We start from the raw sequence: 21924 nt of genomic DNA, 5'->3' as shown, positions 1-21924 counted from the left end.
GGTGCCATTTGGAATATCATCACTCTTAAGAACTAAACAACCTTGTTCCTGACACGTGGAAAAACACAGCTGATAGACAAGGCTTGGAGAGGATACAGAGAGAGAAAGAGAGAGAGAGGAAGAGGGAGAGAGCGAGCAAATAATGAATGTGAACCGCCAATGAGGCCATGCATTGTGTAGACTAGGCACACCATTCCTGAGATGTTTCCATAATAGTCAAACATGTCTCAAACATTTCAAACTATGTGCGAAAAGATGAATGGTGTCCCCCCCTCTCGGTCTGACGCAGAACATACAGTATGCATGGTACGGTTCTCGGCTGCAGAGCATGATGCTGATAAGGCTATATCCGCGGTGTGGTTTTTATTACATAAATAGACTACCGGATATATTATACTACGCGACGACCTGTCAGCTACAGAGATGGAGAGAATTGGGTTAGGTAGTTTGAACAAAACACCTCTGTTACACATCCATAGCTCTGTCCCCACCGAACCACACAGTTTAACAAACAAAGTGTCAGGGTCAGGCTTTTGAAAATGCAGATTGTGCCTTTGGTAGCCTAACTTATATTGGCCTACTTTTATTAATTGATTAACTTTGGGGTTGTTAGAGATCATGATGAAATATTTTTCTCCTTAAACATTGGATTGGCCATCTGGCAATTCTTGCAAATGCCAGATGGGCTGGAACATTTTTTAGTTGGGTGGGCTGGTCGAAATTGACACACAATATTTTTGACAAAAGTGTGCCTTTTTTAAATTGCGCAATTTCTCTGGTATACTAATTTACAATGAGATTTTTGCTAATCAGTGGCCAAGATCACAGATTGTAAAAAACAGAACATTTGCCTATAAACATAGAAAGAGCACATTCGACATGATCACCTCACTGAAAAAACGTCCTATTTTTTGGGGTGGCTAAAACCATGATTTGGTCAAACAGTGAAGTGCATTATCCTCATGATTCTTGTAATGAAAGTGTCAGCCTTGCCCCTGTGCCTGTGCCCTTGCTTTTCCCAGATTAGCCTTCATTATGAAAAAGTAACTCTGAAGTTAAACATAAGCATGAACATTGCTCAGGTAGGCAGTTTGGACTGGTTCTATGTGTGTAAACACATAATAGCTAAACAAAGGAAACAAGCGTGTGTGTGTGTGTGTGTGTGTGTGGTGGGTTTGATTAGGATATAAACAGATCAAGTAAAGTAACATGATTGTCTGTGACATTGTCCCAAATGCCAACCTATTCCCTACACAGTGAGCTACTTTTGACCAGAGCACTGGTGAAAAGTAGTGCACTATAAAGGGAATAGGGTCCCATTTTGGATATAACATGGGTGTTTTTTTGGGACATAGACAGCTTAAACAGCAACTAGGCCATCTAGTGGCTAGCTAATATGCCACTGACACTGGGTCCCACAGTTGTGTCAAGTTGGCTAGATGTTGTTTAGGTGATGGATGACCTCCCTTTCATCTACACCGATTGAAGTGGATTGAACAAGTGGCATCAATAAGGGATCATAGCTTTCACCTGGATTCAACTGGTCAGTCTATGTCCTGGAAAGAGCAGGTGTTCTTAATGTTTTGTACACTCAGTGTGTATGAGGCACACTCACTCAGTAGACATTTGATAAGACGGATCAACAATGGAAAGTAAACAACTCAATTTCTTGAATTACCTAATATCTCGTTAAGCCCAAATGCCATTTACGTTCATGTGTGTATTGTATATAATAATACTACTTTGTAGTGACCTGAAAAATACATAAAAACATATAAAACTGTCTCTGATGTAATTTATTTAGATTTTATTTAGATTTATGTATATTTATAATGCATTTGTTCTTCACAGGTTGGATAAAATGGGGCTGCTGGCAACTCTTCTCATCTTTGGTGTCTCTCATTCGATTTCTATGAAATTCACTTCTGTGTTAGAATGCGTGGACAATCAAATTTGTGTTATTTATTCACTTCTATTGACTATTATAAACTGACTTTGAGTGTTTTGAAAAGCACTTCATAATCATAATATTTGTAATAACAATATATTTATTATTTTTGTAATTATCATTGTAATACACTCCACATTTCCGGTTTATCATCTGAAGCAGCTGATGAATGCTGCCGTGGTGGTCCTCTATAACAAACGGTTTTAGTGAATACTTTTAATTATCTGATAATTATAGAATTATTTCATTTTATATCTTGTATTTTATATCCAGTTTTTATTATTAATATTGGATCCAGCGACTTGGATAGCCACAGTGCTGGGACCGTTAGCATTGTCCCTGGATCCCTTCAGTAGTCTTTTAGTAGCCTATTGGCTAGCAAGCAAAATGGCTGAATTGAGTAAAGGGTGTTCTCCTGCTTCTACACAAAAAACTCATTTGACTCTATCGCTGATCATAATGCCATTAAATGCAGTTTGTGTGACATGTTCACAGTCATCCCAGTGAAGGGCTTTTCTGAAAACTTCACCTGTGTCAAATGCCACAAACTAAATGTTGCCAAGAAGAAGATCATTACATTGCTTGAGAAAATTCAACATCTGGATGAGCGTCTGATTCACCAGGGCTGATGTCAAAAACCCAGCAGTGTTGCAGTTCTTGACATAAACTGATGGCTAGCCAGCTGCCTAGCTAACAAGAACAGAAACAAATCACTAGAAATAAACCCTTGTCCTCACTATCGGATTGAGTTGCTATGTCTCTTCTCATGGAGGCTTCCCCGTTCAGAGGAAAAAGCAAGCGTTTCATGCACTGCAGGAGCTGTATTTACTATACTCTCTTCCGGGACAATGTGGACCGACCGGAATTCCGATGTAACAACTGTTTACTAGCTGAGGACTATAGTGAAAAAGTGACTACTCTTAGCAAACTGATTAAGAACTTGCACAATCTACTGGGGAAAGTACCCCCACCCATCTTCTCCTTCTAAAGGCAACACCACAGGCAGGACGCTGTTCCGAAAGTATCACCGCTATGTCAACACTCCTTGATTGAATGTTCAAATGCCTTCCAGTGAACCCTCCCCGAAGAATACTGTCACCAACTCTGCTGCCCAGCCATGGAAACACATCACCTGCCAAAGGCCAAATGAAGGGAAGTGGCCTGTGGGGCTTCTTTGGCTTGAGAAGCTCGGCCCAAATTCAGTTTTCGAACAGCTTCGCCTTCCTGGCTTCAGAGGTTCCCACGCCATCACCCTCTATCTGGACTCCTTCCCAGGGGGATTCTGCCCCGGATTCTGTCTCGGACTCAGATTTTAAAGAACTGATTGGAACTCTGAAATACTCCAACAAGCGTCCAATTATTTTAGGCCCAGTGCCATCACTGATTCTTGGCAGCGAAGGATTCAGTAGGTTGCTGGCACTACACGACTGTCTACCAGTCTACTATAGCTATTTTGGAGTTACTTTTGTGGATAACTTTGACACCTTTTGGAAACAGAAGATGCTCTACAGCAGTGGTCACCAACCTCTTTTGAGTCGAGATTACTTTCGGAGTTAAAATGCAAGCCAATATGTGGCGTGCATTTTTTTTACCTATTAAAAACTGTAGTAATGAGGTTTGTACTCTAGGCTATAGGCTCAAAATATCTATATTTCAACATTTGAGGTAAGCTATATGATCACATCGGTAATATATCAGTTGTTGAATTACTTTCGAGGCACAGCTGAGTGAATATACATATATTATATAATTAGCTCTTTTACTTGATTTTACTGGGCTGATGGAGCCTGCATCTGATGATCAGTATCAGCTTTGGGGAAGGATGGGCAGCAGACTGAGGTGTCTGTGTCTCAATGTCCCTTCTCTCTCCCTTTCCTCTGCTGACAAAAAGGGACACCATCTTCCAGCTGAGGGTGAAACTCAAGTTGCACCGCATTCTTTCTGCCTCATGCACAAATTCATGTTGTTACCATGGCCAGAGAAAGTGAAATATTCCTTGATGTAAAAAAAAAACACCCAAGCCGTTAATAATAACAAGAACACTTTCCTACTCATTCATTGCAGCTGCAGTTCTAGTTTTAGCGTGAGTGGAAGTTGGGAGAGCACACATTTTATGGCTTATAAAAGTGCTGAATAGAAAGTGTTGACAGAGCTGAGTGAAAACTTGAACATTAACTCACTCATAAAAACAGCAGCTCTTTGCTGTGTTCGTTGACAGTCTCTCTTTAAAAGTTTATAAATCTCACAGTATCAACTTTGCTGTAGCTTTCTTTTATGTCTGCTACAGTATGTTACTGCAGACACGGTAATCTGAGCCATCTGATTGGCCAGTGGTAGGTCTACATGCACTTGATTTGCTCCGCCCAGGCCCTCTGGGAAGGCAGTTTGTACCTTGAGAACAGCTGTTGGTGACCACTGCTCTACAGAGAGGATGGAGTCCATCCAAATCATCATGATGCCTATCCTCGCATTTCAAGGCTGCGCTGAGACATTGATTTATCAACATCCCAAGTCCTGCTCAGGTAATCCTAAACATAAATTATCAGCATTATCATCATACTGCAGGCCGGCAAACAGGATATTATCATTGACTCTTGTTTTAACCCACGTCCTCGCTCAAGGCAATGGTACAGTTCAAGACAATCTTGTATCTATACCAATTCAAGCTTGCCCTATGGAATTTTCAAATAAGGAGCTGCCAAATGAGCATAGACTGCTTGTACTAGAGACAGTCTGAACTGAAATTCTGCAGCTGTGGTATTGGACTGATTCATGTTTTATTTATTTATTTCACCTTTATTTAACCAGGTAGGCAAGTTGAGAACAAGTTCTCATTTACAATTGCGACCTGGCCAAGATAAAGCAAAGCAGTTCGACAGATACAACGACACAGAGTTACACATGGACTAAAACAAACATACAGTCAATAATACAGTATAAACAAGTCTATATACAATGTGAGCAAATGAGGTGAGAAGGGAGGTAAAGGCAAAAAAGGCCATGGTGGCAAAGTAAATACAATATAGCAAGTAAAACACTGGAATGGTAGTTTTGCAATGGAAGAATGTAAATGTAAATGCCATTAGTTTGATCTCGAAAATGGACTTTATTATAACCTCTCAAACCAATATGTACATTCTGGTAATATCTGATTAGAATTATGTGCAGGATACTGATGTGTCTCTGATGTTTTTAGATCTGACAGAGTTGGCAGAGGTGGAGGTGTCACCATATTTACAAAGGACAACGTAAATAAAATGTTATTGGCTACATACACAAGATTAGCAAATGTTAATGCAAGTGTAACGAAATGCTTGTGATTCTAGTTCCCGACAGTTCAGTAATATCTAACAAGTAATCTAACAATTAACCAACAACTACTGTACCTAATACACACAAATCTAAAAAGGGGTGAATATAACTATATGAATGAAAGATGGCCGAGCGGCATAGGCAAGGTGCAATAGATGGTATAAAATACAGTATATACATATGATATGAGAAATGTAAGGTATGTAAACATGATTAAAATGGCATTATTTAAAGTGGCATTATTTAAAGTGATTAGTGATCCATTTATGGTGACAATGGTGTTTGGCCAGTGATTGGGTCTCAATGTAGGCAGCAGCCTCTCTGAGTTTGTGATAGCTGTTTAGCAGTATGAAGGCCTTGAGATAGAAGCTGTTTTTCAGTCTCTCGATCCCAGCTTTTTGATGCACCTGTACTGACCTCACCTTCTAGATGGTAGCGGTGTGAACAGGCAGTGGCTCGGGTGCTTGTTGTCCTTGATGATCTTTTTGGCCTTCCTGTGACATCGGGTGCTGTAGGTGTCATGGAGGGCAAGTAGTTTGCCCCCGGTGTTGCGTTTTGCAGACCGCACCACCCTCTGGAGAGCCTTGCGGTTAAGGGCGGTGCAGTTGCCATACCTTCTTCCATGCGCCTTCTTCACCACACTGTCTGTCTGGGTGGACCATTTCAGTTTGTCTGTGATGTGTACGCTGAGGAACTTTCCAAATTCTCCACTACTGTCCCTTCGATGTGGATAGGGGGGTGCTCCCTCTGCGGTTTCCTGAAGTCCACGATCATCTCTTTTGTTTTGTTGATGTTAAGTGAGAGGTTGTTTTCCTGCCCTCACCTCCTCCCTGTGGGCTGTCTTGTCGTTCTTGGTAATCAAGCCTACTACCGTTGCGTCGTCTGTAAACTTGATGATTGAGTTGGAGGCGTGCATGGCTACGCAGTCGTGGGTGGACAGGGAATACAGGAGGGGGCAGAGCACGCACCCTTGTGGGGCCCCAGTGTGAGGGTCAGCGAAGTGGAGATGTTGTTTCCTGCCTTCACCACCTTGGGGGCGGGCCCGTCAAAGTCCAGGACCCAATTGCACAGGGCGGTGTTAAGACCCAGGGCCTCCAGCTTGATGATGAGCTTAGAGGGTACTATGCTGAGCTGTAGTCAATGAACAGCATTCTTTCATAGGTATTCCTCTTGTCCGGATGGGATAGGGCAGTGTGTAGTTTGATGGCGATTGCATCGTCTGTGAACTTGTTGGGGCGGTATGCAAACTACATTTATGACTGTCACTTTCGTATTTGTTGCTTCAATTTTGCATCATTTCATTCCATTATGTTTAACTTTTTTTTCCTCTGTCAGATTTGTGTAGTTGTTCCTGAGGGTCGCTAGCGTTAGTGGATTTAATTAGGCTAACGTTGTGAAATAATTTGGGACATGTAGCCTATTTGAATCATTATGGAACTCAGACCACAAGTAGCAGGTTAAACCTGGAGCCTGGCACACGGTTCACGACACCTGGACCGTTGTCATACAGTTCCATGGATTAGTGTAGATTTATAGTACTATTGTACACCCTTATTGTACACCTTTTTCCACCTTCCAATATTTCATGGATTGAACCTGAACATGACAACTTTTAGGATTAATCAAACCACTTTATTTTTGATTCATCAATATATTTCATGGGTGAAGGCTCTCCAGACCTATTTCTTTATGATTCATACGTACTTTCTTAACAAAAATATTTTCCTAAATAATCTACAAGATCAGAGTATTTTTAAATTGACTAGTTGGTGCTGAAATGGATGGCTTTTGTGATGAAATGTTATTGTGTGTATGTAATCATATGTTGAGCACAATGCTGCTTTTGTAATAACCTGTATTGGTTGGGTTCATGCGAGTGGCAAGTTGACTGTGCAAAGGATTAAAGCAATGTGGCAGTATACCTAGCACATTGCTCTGGTAACTAGAAGGAGTGATACAATGTCTCAGTTTCAAAGTAAGAAACCTGATGTGGTATCAGTCAGTCACATGCAGGACCCAACCATGCTTATATGACTTGTTTGTGTCACGGTATAAAGGAACTGAAAGGGAACCTCCCCTTTGGAGTTTTCATTAAGCTTGTATTGAGTTTGTGAACCTCCCCGGCCGTGATATTGAAGAAGATTGCTTCATTTACTTTGAGTCCTTAGTGGTGAATTAGTTTCATTGATCCCAATATTGATCCCAATATTCTGAACCCATTCTCCCTGTGTATTCTCTAGACAAAATTATATTTAAAGGTACATTGTATTTAAAAGGATGGCTTAAGATAGATTTATTGAAAATCCTATTGAATGAAGAGAAAATCGGTTGGCCAGCAAGTGGGTTTCCAGTGGTTGAATTTAATGTATTTTTATTGAGACCTACAGTGTATTTGGAAAATATTCAGACCCCTTCACTTTTTCACCATTTTGTTATGTTACAGCTGTTGGGTTTTGAGAATGTGAAATATATTTATTCATGTCACTGATGGAGTGCTAAGGTTTAGAGGGTCTACACCAGAGGTTAAGGGGAGTAAGGTATATAGTGTGTGCAACTAAGCTTGGAATGTGTTGAGTTCAGTGAAGCGATTACATGTGGCAGACATTGATAAGGGGAGACGGGTGGAGATCTTAGAAACTACCCATGTCACTGAGGGAGAGAGGCTAATGTATAACGTTTACATTATGTTAGGATATGTTATTGTTAGCCATCAGGGCTCCTCTGGGAGGAGAAGAGACACAGTCCGGTATCAATAACCATGACAGCCTTGAGTTAGGGAGGAGTAAGCACTTTGGGGTAGAGGTCAGGTTAGATGAAGTGAGGAAGAACAGTGTCACGTTCGTGATAAAAGACGGACCAAGGCGCAGCGTGATTAGAGTTCCACATGTTTTATTTAAGTGAAACTTCTACAAAACAATAATCCAACAACGAAATGTGAAAGTAGTGGTGTAACATGCACATACACAAAACAATATCCCACAAAGCAGGTGGGAACAGGGACACCTTAAGTATGATTCCCATTAGAGACAACGAACATCAGCTGCCTCTAATTGGGAACTATAGCAAGAGCACCAACATAGAAATGAAAAGGCTAGAACACCCCCTAGTCACGCCCTGACCTACAACACCATAGATAACCAAGGGCTCTCTATGGTCAGGGCGTGAGACAGATATCACTATGGTCTAGCAACAGAGATAAATTGACTGTTCAGTTGTGGAGGAGGAGACTCAGCCTAGGAGAAAGGGTTAAATATCAGTGCTTGTGTGAAATGTCGGTCGTCTGAATTACAGCTGTATCGACCCTTTGGGAAGAATTAAACTTGGTTAAGCTTCTCTAGTGCCCGTGAGTTACAGTGCCTTGTGAAAGTATTCGGCCCCCTTGAAATTTGCGACCTTTTGCCACATTTCAGGCTTCAAACATAAAGATATAAAACTGTCTGTTTTTGTGAAGAATCAACAACAAGTGGGACACAATCATGAAGTGGAACAACATTTATTGGATATTTCAAACTTTTTTAACAAATCAAAAACTGAAAAATTGGGCGTGCAAAATTATTAGTATTTTATTATTATGTCAGTTCTAGGAAGGTGGTTCGTGTTTCCAAACTTCTTCATTTTGAGAATGATGGAGGCCATTGTGTTGTTGGGGACCTTGAATGCTGCAGAAATGTTAAATAAGGTATTTGTGTTTTATTTGCTCAAATGTATAAAAACATTTTTATCTTTGTGTGTAGGTTGCTGATTTTAAAAAATAAAAATATAAAAAATATATATATATGTATAAAATAAGGCTGTATAAAATAAGGCTGTAACGTCACAAAATGTGGAAAAAGTAAAGGGGTCTGAATACTTTCCGAAGGCACTCTGTGTCCTTCAATTGATTACTTTAAAATCACACACAGACGAAGTCGCTAATGGCAGCCTGCAGTACCTCGGTCGGCCTTCAATTTGATATACTCAATAAGACGGGGCAGCACTGAGCTAGCCTGCAACGTCACTTCCTAACGTAGCTCAAACTGTGCATGCGGTGAATCCAAAAACTCCTCCATTTAGCAAGATGGTGACACGCTGAAACGATACTTCATGATCTTCAGATGCGCCACTGAGCCTTCTCATAGTAAACAATGGGGCAGGCATGAACCAGGCAGGCATGAATTGAACATAGACAGCCTTCAGCGGACCATACCACTATTACGATAAAATTAGGGATATCATCTAATTTATTTGATGATTAAATTATATATCTTTCTTGGCAACAAATTATATTATTTTAATTCTTACGTGAACGAAATGGACATGAAATGACACACAGGATTTTTGGATACCCCTACATTGACATAATGGGACATGCCCAGTGGACTGATCATGTGACATTTTCCATGTCGCCATTTTCTACTGCTACACCACTGTTCCTGTGAAGAGGTGGATTCTTCGACTGTCGTCCTTGCGCTGCATGAAAGGGCCTTGCAATTGACAGTGTTGAGAATCGACAGAAACATTTACGTTTAAAAGAAAGGAAATACACGGTTGCGCGCTTTCTCTGTCAGTAGCTTTTCCTGTAAGAATGTCGTCAGAAAGCCCCGAATACTCCCCGTTCTTCGCAGTGATGGGAGCCTCTGCGGCTATGGTCTTCAGCGGTAACGTTAACTATCACAACACCCTCGTTCAGTCATATGTCTCATATGCCTTGTTCAATCATAAAGTGTGTGTGTGTGTGTGTGTGTGTGTGTGTGTGTGTGTGTGTGTGTGTGTGTGTGTGTGTGTGTGTGTGTGTGTGTGTGTGTGTGTGTGTGTGTGTGTGTGTGTGTGTGTGTGTGTGTGTGTGTGTGTTACACTCGCCCGAAATGTCTACTACTAAGAAATGTTGTGTTGAATATAGAGCGGGCATGTCAAAAAAAGCCCAGAGGATGCGGTTGCATGTTAGATAACTGATGTGAGAGACTGTGGCGGTTCTAGACCATTTAATCTCGGGGAGGGGGCAGTTATATTAGACGTTATTTTTTGTCATATCGTTTTCTTCACACAATACCATGTTCATAATCCTCATCGTTGCCACTGTCTAATAACTGATGTAAAAAAAGAACAATAGCAAAAATGTGTTATGTATAAATGATTTCATACTCCACAATTAGGGGGGCCACAAGGGGGTCCAAAATTGCCTTGAGATTTCCATCGTAACATGTGACGTTGCCATTGACGTAACAAGCTGGCCAATTTCTATGGATACAGATGTAGGTATTTATGTGTTAGCTAATAGTTCAATGGAGACATTCGATACATTAAATAATGACGTTTGCCGTGTGGGGTTGGTCATCATGTCGACTAGCAGCAAGATGCCTAACTTTAACTAGCTTGCTCACCTAGGCTACTCAACCACAGATGGAACAATGCGCCATATGTTTCACCGGATGTATACATCTGAAGCATACAGTTATAATTTCCTCTCACAACCAAATATGGTGATTAAAAAATATATATATTTTAAATCAATTTTATTTAACCTGCACTTTATCAGGTAGTCAAACTTGGACCAATGTCTATTTTACAGATGAGCCCAGAATGACAGGAAATACGTATATCAATATAAATACAAAATGCATGCTGAAAGAACATGGTCATAAAATAACACATTCATCAGCCATTTGAATTGCACCATAAAATCAAATTTTAAGAACATTTCGAGGATTGTTTCACAATCTGATAAACACATATGATCAAATCGAATTTGACAACAAACACATTGTCACCTTACAGTAAAATGCTTACTTACAAGCCCTTAACCTTTCAGTGGAACCCCTTGACAACATTCTGCTGAAAAGACAGTGCGTGAAATTCAAAAATATTTTTTAGAAATATGTAACTTTCACACATTAACAAGTCCAATACAGCAAATGAAAGATAAACATCTTGTTAATCTACCCATCCTGTCTGATTTAAAAAATGCTTTACAGCTAAAGCACAACATATGATTATGTTAGATCACCTCCAAGTTGAAAAAACACAGCTATTTTTCCAGATAGGAGTCACAAAAAGCAGAAATATAGATAAAATTAATCATTAACCTTTGATCTTCATCAGATGACACTCATAGGACATCGTGTTACACAATACATGTATGGTTTGTTCGATAATGTGCATATTTATATCCAAAAATCTGTTTACATTGGATGTTTGATTACAAAACATCCTGTGATTTTGCAGAAATACTCATAATAAACATTGATAAAAGATATTCACAGAATTAAAGAGACTTCTCCTTAATGCAACTGCTGTGTCAGATTTTTTTTTAACTTTACGAAAAAAGCAATATCTGAGAACGGCGCTCAGAACCCAAAACAGCTAGAGGAATATCCGCCATTTTGGAATCAGCAAAGTTAGAAACAACATCATAAATATTCACTTACCTTTGATCTTCATCAGAAGGCACTCCCAGGAATCCCAGTTCGACAAGAAATAACTGATCTGTTCCATCATTTATGTCCAAATAGCCACTTGTTGTTAGCATGTTCAGCCCAGTAATCCATCTTCATGTGGCACAGGCATTTCATCCAGACACACACTTTTATATGCATATTCTAGCATCTTGTCCTGACAAAATAGCCCGTTTACTTTGGGAATGTTAATTTTCCAAAAATGAAAATAGTGCCCCCTAGATTCAAAAGGTTAATGGATTTTTGCCTTTTAGTTGTCTCGCTGAAATGTTCTTACTCTTTCAAATGATTGCACGACTTTTTGACTCCTCGATCCCCACAGCAGACATTGTGGGCTAGGTTAGGAATGCTGTGTTGCACGTGTAGTGCAACATTTTACGTGGCATCATTACGTCAGGTACCTACGTTATATAGGTATCCACGTCAGCCTCGACATCGGCGTTAAAACTAGACATCGGGCCGATACCCTATGTTGGTATATTTAGCTAATATCAGACAATTCCGATGTGTTCACCAATATATCGTTCCCTAATGGAAAGTCCCTGGCCGCCGTTAAGCTTGTGAGTCATATGACTGCGGGTGTATGACTGGTTCTGGCGAGTGGGTCAAAGCCAGTGTGAATGGTGCTTTCAAGGCAACTGGGAACTCAAAGTTCCCAAATCATGACATCAGTAATCTTCATGTCGGAAAGTCGGAGCTCTAGAAAGATGCCAGAGTTTCTGACTTGGATGAACGTTCCAATATATTTTTTTTTTATGAGTTCACATTTGTCTTGAGTGCTTGGTAGTCTGAGATATCAGAGTTCAGTTGTTTTGAACGTGGCAGAAGGGCAACGTTATAAACCATCTTTGGTGTTGTCGTATACAGAGGCCTTTTTTGGTTAATGCTACAATGTTCCATCGCTGACCTTGGAAAATAAAGTGTTGTAGATTTACATTTGAGTCATTTGGCAGACACTTTTATCCAGAGCGACTTACAGTAGAGTGCATACATTTTTGTACTTTTCACAAAGTCTTCTGCCTCAGTGTCTAGATATTTTTGTCAGATGTTACTATGGAATACTGAAGTATAATTACAAGCATTTCATACGTGTCAAAGGCTTTTATTGACAATTACATGAAGTTGATGCAAAGAGTCAATATTTGCAGTGTAGACCCCTCTTTTTCAAGACCTCTGCAATCCGCCCTGGCATGCTGTCAATTAACTTCTGGGCCACATCCTGACTGATGGCAGCCCATTCTCGCATAATCAATGCTTGCAGTTTGTCAGAATTTGTGGGGTTTTGGTTGTCCACCCGCCTCTTGAGGATTGACCACAAGTTCTCAATGGGATTAAGGTCTGGGAAGTTTCCTGGCCATGGACCCAACATATCGATGTTTTGTTCACTGAGCCACTTAGTTATAGTTTTTGCCTTATGGCAAAGTGCTCCATCATGCTGGAAAATGCATAGTTCGTCACCAAACCGTTCCTGGATGGTTGGGAGAAGTTGATCTCGGAGGATGTGTTGGTACCATTCTTTATTCATGGCTGTGTTCTTAGGACAAAATTGTGAGTGAGCCCACTCCCTTGGCTGAGAAGCAACCCCACACATGAATGGTCTCAGGATACTTTACTGTTAGCATGACACAGGACAAATGGTAGCGCTCACCTTGTCTTCTCCGGACAAGCTTTTTTTCCGGATGCCCCAAACAACCGCAAAGGTGATTCATCAGAGATAGTGACCTTACCCCAGTCCTCAGCAATCCAATCCCTGTACCTTTTGCAGAAATATAAGTCTGTCCCTGATGTTTTTCCTGGAGAGAAGTGGCTTATTTGCTGCCCTTCTTGACACCAGGCCACCCTCCAAAAGTCTTTGCCTCACTATGCGTGCAGATTAGAGGTTGGCCGATTATGATTTTTCAACGCCGATACAGATTATTGGAGGACCAAAAAAGCCGATACTGATTGATCAGCAGATTTTATTTTAATTTAAAAAATGTGTAATAATGACAATTACAACAATACTGAATTAACACTTATTTTAACTTAATATAAAACCTCAATAAAATAAATTTAGCCTCAAATAAATAATGAAACATGTTCAATTTGGTTTAAATAATGCAAAAACAAAGTGTTGGAGAAGGAAGTAATATGTGCCATTAAAATATGTGTAAAAAAGCTAACGTTTAAGTTCCTTGCTCAGAACATGAGAACATATGAAAGTTGGTGGTTCCTTTTAACATGAGACTTCAATATTCCATGGTAAGAGGTTTTAGGTTGTAGTTAATATGGTATTTATAGGACTATTTCTCTCTATACCATTTGTATTTCATATATCTTTGACTATTGGATGTTCTTATAGGCACTATAGTATTGCCAGTGTAACAGTATAGCTTCCGTCCCTCTCCTCGCTCCTCCCTGGGCTCGAACCAGCAACACAACGACAACAGCCACCATCGAAGCAGCGTTACCCATGCAGAGCAAGGGGAACAACTACTAGAAGGCTCAGAGCGAGTGACGTTTGAAACGCTATTAGCGCGCGCTAACTAGCTAGCCATTTCACTTCGGTTACACCAGCCTCATCTCGGGAGTTGATAGGCTTGATGTCATAAATGGCGCAATGCTTGACGCACAACGAAGAGCTGCTTGCATAACGCACGAAAGTGCTGTTTGAATGAATGTTTACACGCCTGCTTCTGCCTACCACCGCTCAGTTCGATACTTGAGTTGAAAGATTCATTTTTTAGAAGCGTTGCACACAGGCATAAAAGTTTATCTAATTTACTTAAAACAAAACTCTTCTGAAGGGAGACTTTGTCCTTTTGTGGCTATTGACACATATTGACCATGTTTCATGAGCTGAAATACAAGATCCCAGAAATGTTCCATATTCACAAAAAGCTTGTTTCTCTCAAATTTTGGGCACAAATGTGTTTGTCATTTATTAGTTTTTGCTAGGTAAAGCCCTGCTTTATCTCAGCTTACTTGTCACCATAGCACGCGCCCCAGCAGGTATATTTCACTGGTCATCCCCAAAGCCAACACTTCCCTTGGCCACCTTTCCTTCCAGTTCTCTGCTGCCAATGACTGGAACGAATTGCAAAAATCACTGAAGCTCGAGAGTCATATGTCCCTCTCTAACTTTAAGCATCAGCTGTCAGAGCAGCTCACTGATCACTTTACCTGTATACAGCCAATCTGTAAATAGCTCATCCAACTACCTCATCCCCATATTATTACTTACTGGGGTGCAAAAGAGCAAGAGGGTATCTTTACTTGCACATCATCATCTGCACATCTATCACTCCAGTGTTAATGCTAAATTGTAATTATTTAGCCTCTATGGCCTATTTGCCTACCTCCCTACTCTTCTACATTTGCATACACTGTACATAGTCAATTAGAGAAAAATAGAAAAATCTGTTTGTTTGTAACTCTGTTGTTTTTGTTGCACTGCTTTGCTTTATCTTGGCCAGGTAGCAGTTGTAAATGAGAACTTGTTCTCAACTGGCCTACCTGGTTAAATAAAATAAAGGTGAAAAAATAAATGTCCCTGTTAGTGAGAGGCCACTTTTGTCACACAACACAATGCCACAGATGTCTCCGGTTGTATTGAATGTAAATTTCTCTACCACAATACTTTTTTTTAAATCCCCAATTTCGTGATATCCAATTACAATCTTGTCTCATTGCTGCAACTCCCTAATGAGCTCGGGAGAGGCAAAGATCGAGTCATACGTCCTCCGAAATATGACCCGCCAAACTGCGCTCATTAACAGCCGCCAGCTTAACCCGGAAGCCAGCTGCACCAATGTGTCGGAGGAAACACTGTTCAATTGATGACTGAAGTCAGGCTGCATGCGCCTGGCCTGCCACAAGGAGTTGCTAGAGCACGATGAGCCAAGTACAGTCTCCACTAACCTGAACGATGCTGGGCCAATTGTGCGCCTCACTATGGGACTCCCGGTTGTGACACTGCCTGGGTAAGAACCCGGGCCTATAGTGGCGCTTCAGGCAGTGCCACTCGGAAGGCCACTGAGGAGTATTTCTGTCTGTAATAAAGCACATTTGTGGGGAAAAACTCATTCTGACTGGCTAGGCCTGGCTCTCCAGTGGGTGGTCCTGGTACCCAAGTGGGTGGGCCTATGCCCTCTGAGGCGCCCCTGCCCAGTAATGTGAAATCTGTATATTAGAGCCTAATGAATTCATATCAATTGACTGATTTCCTTCTATGAACTGTAACTCAGTAAAATCTTTGAAGTTGTTACGTTTATTTTTGTTCAGTTTACCTCTTTCCCATGCCTCTTAAGACGATGCTCCTTTTTTAAGTGTTTTTCCTTAAATCCTTGCTGAAAGAACGGACCAGGTGAAAGCCATCCTAATGATGAGCTGAATTGTTTACCTGTCAAGTATTTGGCAATCAGTCCAGTTGAAGGGGAGAAAATGACTGATTTTTAAGCTATTAAGGTAGCCATATAGGCTATATATTGACCAACTAGGATGGTCTTGGAATTCTGTGTTTTTGAAATTCGAAATTCTCCTTCTCTCCTCCAGCATTGGGGGCGGCCTATGGCACGGCTAAGAGCGGAACGGGCATCGCTGCCATGTCGGTGATGCGGCCGGAGCTCATCATGAAGTCCATCATTCCTGTGGTCATGGCGGGTATCATAGCCATCTACGGGCTGGTGGTGGCGGTGCTCATCGCCAACAACATTTCAGAGAAAGTCACCCTCTACAAGTAAGAGCTCAGAGATTGCAGATGCTAGTTACCCATTCTCAAGTCTACCGCTAGGCACTGCGTGTCTGAAACTATCTGATTGGTAGTAATATGGTATTGGCTCCACTTGATAGTGGTGGATTTTTCACTATTGTTTTTTTTTAAGAAGTGTTTTATTGATGTACTACATCTGTAAACTGATGGTCTGCCATCTCTTTGGGATGCTATGACTGCAATTGTTTTGAATAAATCTTCCTCTTTCCCTTCCCATCTCTTTCTCCATCTCTCCCATCTTTCCATCCCTCCTCACTTTTTCTACCCTCTCTCCATCTTTCTCTATCCGCCACCTCTCTCCTGTAGGAGTTTCCTCCACCTGGGTGCTGGGCTGAGCGTGGGGCTGAGTGGGCTGGCGGCTGGTTTCGCCATCGGCATTGTGGGCGATGCAGGTGTTCGGGGCACGGCCCAGCAGCCCAGGCTCTTCGTGGGCATGATCCTCATCCTGATCTTTGCAGAGGTCCTGGGGCTCTACGGTCTTATTGTGGCTCTCATCCTCTCCACAAAATAGAGAGAGCAAGGTCCATCTGTCCGTCCGTGTACGTCGAGTCAACGCTACGTCATCCATTCCATATATATACATCTAAGAAATAAAGAACAAATTGGAGAGCATGCCTTTACGCCTGGTTCCAAATCGACTCTCTTTAGCCACTTCTTTCCTAGTGACACTACTGAGTCCTTTGTAGATCTAATAGGTTTGAATAAGTGTTAGCAATATGGTAATGGAAAAGCCACAAACCTACCTACATTGCTTATTCATGCCTGTCAGATCTACGAGGGAGGCATCTTGAGGTGTTAAGGGCTGTGTCCCAAATGGCACCATATTCTCTACGTAGTGCACTATTGACCAGAGTTATATGGGCTATAGTGCTCTGGTCAAAAGTAGTCCACTCAATAGGGAATAGGGTGCGATTTGGGACACGGCGTGGGGTTGATTTGAGATTGGGCGTGAAGCGAAAAGCGTCTCTTATTCCAGTCGTATCTCTTTTCCTGTACAGTTGTCCTTGAGTCCACTAGCCAAACCTTTGTGAATGTAGTGACGCTTTCGTCCTGTACGTGCTTGAGTATTGGTTTACCTCCTTCCTCCCAATTTCCTCTCATTTATGTGTCTGCTAAATGGCTTTTATTATTAGTGTTCCTTTGTTTGTTTTTTCTTTAAATGTCCGAAGAACGGACTGTTGGACAAATCATTTTATTTTTCTGGGGACCATTTTCACATTAAAGGACATAACTAATACAAGGACATGGATAACTATTTTTTTTGGTTTGGTTGTTTTTTTCAGTAATTATTTATGAAGATTTTGAAATGTTAATAAAACTGTTTCATCGAGTTCCCAATGAGATGGAGAGGTGTGTGTATGTGCGTGTGTATATATCTCTATCTAATAAATATCTGTATAGCTAGATTAATTGCACTGTGGGTAATTGTTCTAAGGGCTTTGAATTCCTCTGGATGCATGTATCCAGTGGAGACTGTCTCTGATTTGCAGATGTTGGAGTGGGACTTAACTGTTTATGGTGGCTGGCATGTAAAAGTGTGTGTGGCGTGTGTGTCTGTTAACTCTTAAGACATCATTCTCATTTGTACTGTTGACCTGTAGTACTGGGGTGTAATCAATATTCCAGATGAAAACTAGATAGATTCTATTGGACAGATTCAGGTAGGTCCCCAGTTTGATTCGTAAATTGTTTCCATTGCAAGATGTAATGAGTAAACCCCAGCCATGTGGTTGCAGTTGCACACTGGCGGGCCTCATCTGTCTAATATCCAATTAAATCTCAACCACATCTTTTGTTGCATTATTTAATGATTTTCTGAAACTATGTCAGAATGGAAGAATAGCTCTATCCATTTGCACTCGTTCTCGTACTCAACCTGGAAGCAGCACAGGGTTAATTGCGTTCACCATCTTCACATCTATACAACTGCTCAATAGTTGGAGGGGGAAAAATCTCACGTCACGGCAAGTTGCATGACAATACAAGTGTCTAATCATTGGTGCGGCTAGGGTTTGACAATGTATTGTTTTATGTCAGTGTCCTGAAAGTAAATCATGATCGTGAAAGACAGAACAATGAGCCAGAAATTGCACCGGATGTATAAATATGAAGCATTTCCGCTCACTACTAAACGTGGTAATGAGGTGTAGCGAGATGGATTTCGGACGAAATTCTTCACATTTTCTAATTGATGAAACATTTGATCTCCATACAGTTTTCTTTTTCCAAAAACTAAAATATGTAAGAGTGGACTGCGTTTTGCAGGCTTGACCCTTTTCAAGTTTAAAAAAAATGGTTTAGGAGTGCAAAGGCGAATCGAGTTGCTGCACACGCGCACTTCAGAGTGGGCGTCCCCTAACGGAAAAATTGAAATACATGCTAGAATGCGCCAGTCAGATTTCACTAGCTGATGCTTGGCTCTGCCCATCTCTTTGCTTGTTCCGCTCACTCGGATCCATTTATTCCCATTGGACACGACAGGCTCTGGTCTATCTTGACGTAGCTATAAAACATCTTAGGTATGAAGTTGGGCAGAAACTGAAGGGGCTTGTGAAGAAAAATGTTATTTGCAAGAACTGAGAGCTCTTTAAATTTTAGGTGTCCAAATACCTTAGAAAATATGGTAGTAAATCTTGCTAAGACCAGAAGAGCTGAGGAGGAAAAGGTGATTCATTAAGATAACTTCCCTTTCTCAGAGGTCCCCAGCTGTCCTCTCGGGGAGGAGAAGCTGGAACTAATTTGAGTTACAAAATAAACTGGATAATATATAGAAATTAAAAGCAGACAGAGCCTTTATTAGTTTGAGGAAAAAATGGATTGAGGAGGGAGAACAGAATTCATCCTATTTCTTTAGACTTGAGAAATTTCACTCTAAAAATAACACTATCCATAAATTAAACATTGATGGTGTTATTACAGATGACCAAAAATTAATCTCTAAATACTGTAGCAATATTTACAGAAAATTGTATAGCTCTACTTACTGTCAGGAATCCACAGATGTGTTTTTTTTAACTCACTGAATAATGTTCACTCTATCAGTGATATAGAATCTTAAAAGTGTGAAGAACTCATCAAAGTTGAAGAGATTATAGAGTCTATCAAACATCTAAAGAAAAATAAATCACCAGGTGTTGTTGGAATTACATCAGAATTTTACAAATTATTTTCTGAACAAGGTGCTCCCTTCCTATTTGAAGTCTTTTTTAGAGAGTATTAAAAACAATGCTCTCCCTCCTACAATGAGCCAGGGGTTAATAACACTGATACCTAAGCATAAAAAATAAGTGCTGCTCATCGATAACTGGCATCCAATTGTCTTTTAATAATGACTAAGATTACTACTTGCAACAAGAATTAAAGTCCTGGATGCAATCATTGATGAAACACAGTCTGGCTTCATGAGGAACAGACATATTTTTAACAATGTCAGACTAGTATTAGACATACTTGACTACTCAGACCTAATAACTGAGGATAGCTTCATATTATTTTTAGATTTTTATAAAGCATTTGACACAGTAGAGCATCAGTTTCTCTTCCACTCCTTTGAGAGACTTGGCTTTGGGGATTTTTTCTGTAAGGCTATTAAGACTCTCTATGCAAATGGTAACAGCTCTATCAAATTGAAATATGGCACCTCACCTAGATTTGAGTTAAAGAGAGGAATTAGGCAAGGTTGTCCTATCTCTCTGTACCGGTTTTTATTAATCACCCAACTTCTTGCAAATTCTTTAAATAATAGTCCTGTACAAGGTATTTCCATAGCTGGTAAAGAAATGACTATAAGCCAAGGCTGATGATACTACACTTTTTCTGAAAGACGCTAACCAAATTCCCATATCGATCAATGTGATACAATCCTTTTCCAAAGCGTCTGGTCTATATTTTAAAATTAATAAATGTGAACTCTTAGCTGTCAAAGATTGTGTGACACCTTCATATTATGGTATTCCAGTAAAATAAGAACTTACATATTTAGGCATAACCATTACAAAGGATCAAAAGTCTAGAGGCTTACTAAATTTGAACCCTCTTATTAAAAATACCCAGAATAAACTTATCTTTAAAAGGTAGAATCCTAATAACCAAGGCCGAAGGTATCTCTAGACTAACATATGGCGCTCTATCTTTATATCTTGACAGTAAAATAAGCAAGGAGATGCATTTCAACTTACTTTGGAGAAACCATACCCATTACATTAGGAAAACTGTTGTAATGAACACTTATGAGAATGGTGGACTGAATTTTCTGGACTTTACTACTTTAAATAATAGTTTTAAGATCAGATTTTAAAAACAATTCCAAAGAAGACCCACTTCTATCTGGAATTTTATTCCTCATCATGGCTTCTCTACTTTTGGTGGCCTTAACTTCATGTTGTTTTGCAGTTATAATATTGACAAGATTCCAGTGAAACTTTCTGCTTTTCATCGGCAGGTTTTCTTGTCATGGTCCTTAATAAACACGTTTTTTCTCCACACAGATATTATATATGGAATAATCTGGATATATTGTATAAAAATACTTCTTTGTTTTTCGAATATTGGTTCCGAAATAATATCATATTGGTGAGCCAACTGGTAAATGCAGAGGGTCTTTTACTCAGTTATAAGGAATTCTTATCACTTTACATGGTACCTGTAACACCTAAACATTTTGCAATTGTTTTAGATGCCATTCCCTCAGGTGTTGCTCTGTTATTCAGGAACGTGTCAAGACCTGACCCTCAGAGCCTACCTTCTATTGACCCTGTTGACTCATCAGTAGGAAAGATTTGTTTCTCTTTTGGTCCATTCAACAACAGAGTGATACGAACCATGTTATGTCATGCCTTATTGGAATTGATTTTTTGATAATATCTGTTGGAAAAAAGTTTGGATGTTGCCACACACATACCTACTTGTTAACAAAATTAAGGAAGTTTCCTTTAAAATATGCATAAATATTATCCTGCCAACCACTATATGAAGAAGTTTAAGGAAAACATAAACTCAAATTGCTCCTTTTGTAATGACCACCCAGAAACAGTGTTGCATCTTTTTTTGGCATTGTATTCATGTAAGAAAACGGTGGCAAGACATCAGTAAATTTATAATTGAACACATTTATGAAGATTTTACACTATTGTGGAGAGATGTACTGCTTGGATTCTTTACATACGATAGAAATAGGCTGAAACATTTTTATGTAATTAATTGAATTATTCTTTTGGCCAAATTTCATATACACAAATGTAAATTTACAAACAAAAAAACACATTTTCTTACCCTACAAAAATAAGTTGAACTGCATTTGTAAGTGTATGTATGTCCCTTAAGGTCCTTGTGTAATTGTAATGTGATATTGTACCCTCTAGCTCGATTGTTTATAATCTATATATACTTGTGTTCCCTCTTTCTGTATTGATTTGTTAATAAAAAAAGTAAAAAAAATATAAAAAAGTTGGGCAGAGACTGCTTCTCCAATAGAAATCCCGGAT

General features: G+C 40.0%; 1 protein-coding gene across 1 annotated transcript; it reads left to right on the top strand.

Moving 5' to 3' along the window:
* The first annotated feature begins 9625 nt into the window (after positions 1 to 9625).
* atp6v0ca (ATPase H+ transporting V0 subunit ca) lies at positions 9626 to 17847 on the top strand. The gene is made up of 3 exons (XM_046306545.1): positions 9626 to 9897; positions 16225 to 16408; positions 16748 to 17847. Exons 1-3 carry the CDS (start codon positions 9825 to 9827, stop codon positions 16950 to 16952), a joined length of 462 nt encoding a protein of 153 aa, XP_046162501.1. The 5' UTR covers positions 9626 to 9824; the 3' UTR covers positions 16953 to 17847.
* Positions 17848 to 21924: the final 4077 nt, after the last annotated feature.

Source organism: Oncorhynchus gorbuscha, linkage group LG16, assembly GCF_021184085.1.
Source record: "Oncorhynchus gorbuscha isolate QuinsamMale2020 ecotype Even-year linkage group LG16, OgorEven_v1.0, whole genome shotgun sequence".
Classification (NCBI taxonomy): domain Eukaryota; kingdom Metazoa; phylum Chordata; class Actinopteri; order Salmoniformes; family Salmonidae; genus Oncorhynchus; species Oncorhynchus gorbuscha.
The sequence above is the reverse complement of the archived record's forward strand: the minus strand, read 5'-3'. Positions and strand labels throughout refer to the sequence as shown.

Excerpts from the sequence above, each read along its gene's own strand:
- atp6v0ca (XM_046306545.1), top strand. The coding sequence starts at position 9,825 with ATGTCGTCAGAAAGCCCCGAATACTCCCCGTTCTTCGCAGTGATGGGA. Across the intron at positions 9,898-16,224 it reads TGCGGCTATGGTCTTCAGCG|CATTGGGGGCGGCCTATGGC; the intron begins GTAACGTTAACT and ends TCTCTCCTCCAG. Across the intron at positions 16,409-16,747 it reads GAGAAAGTCACCCTCTACAA|GAGTTTCCTCCACCTGGGTG; the intron begins GTAAGAGCTCAG and ends TCTCTCCTGTAG.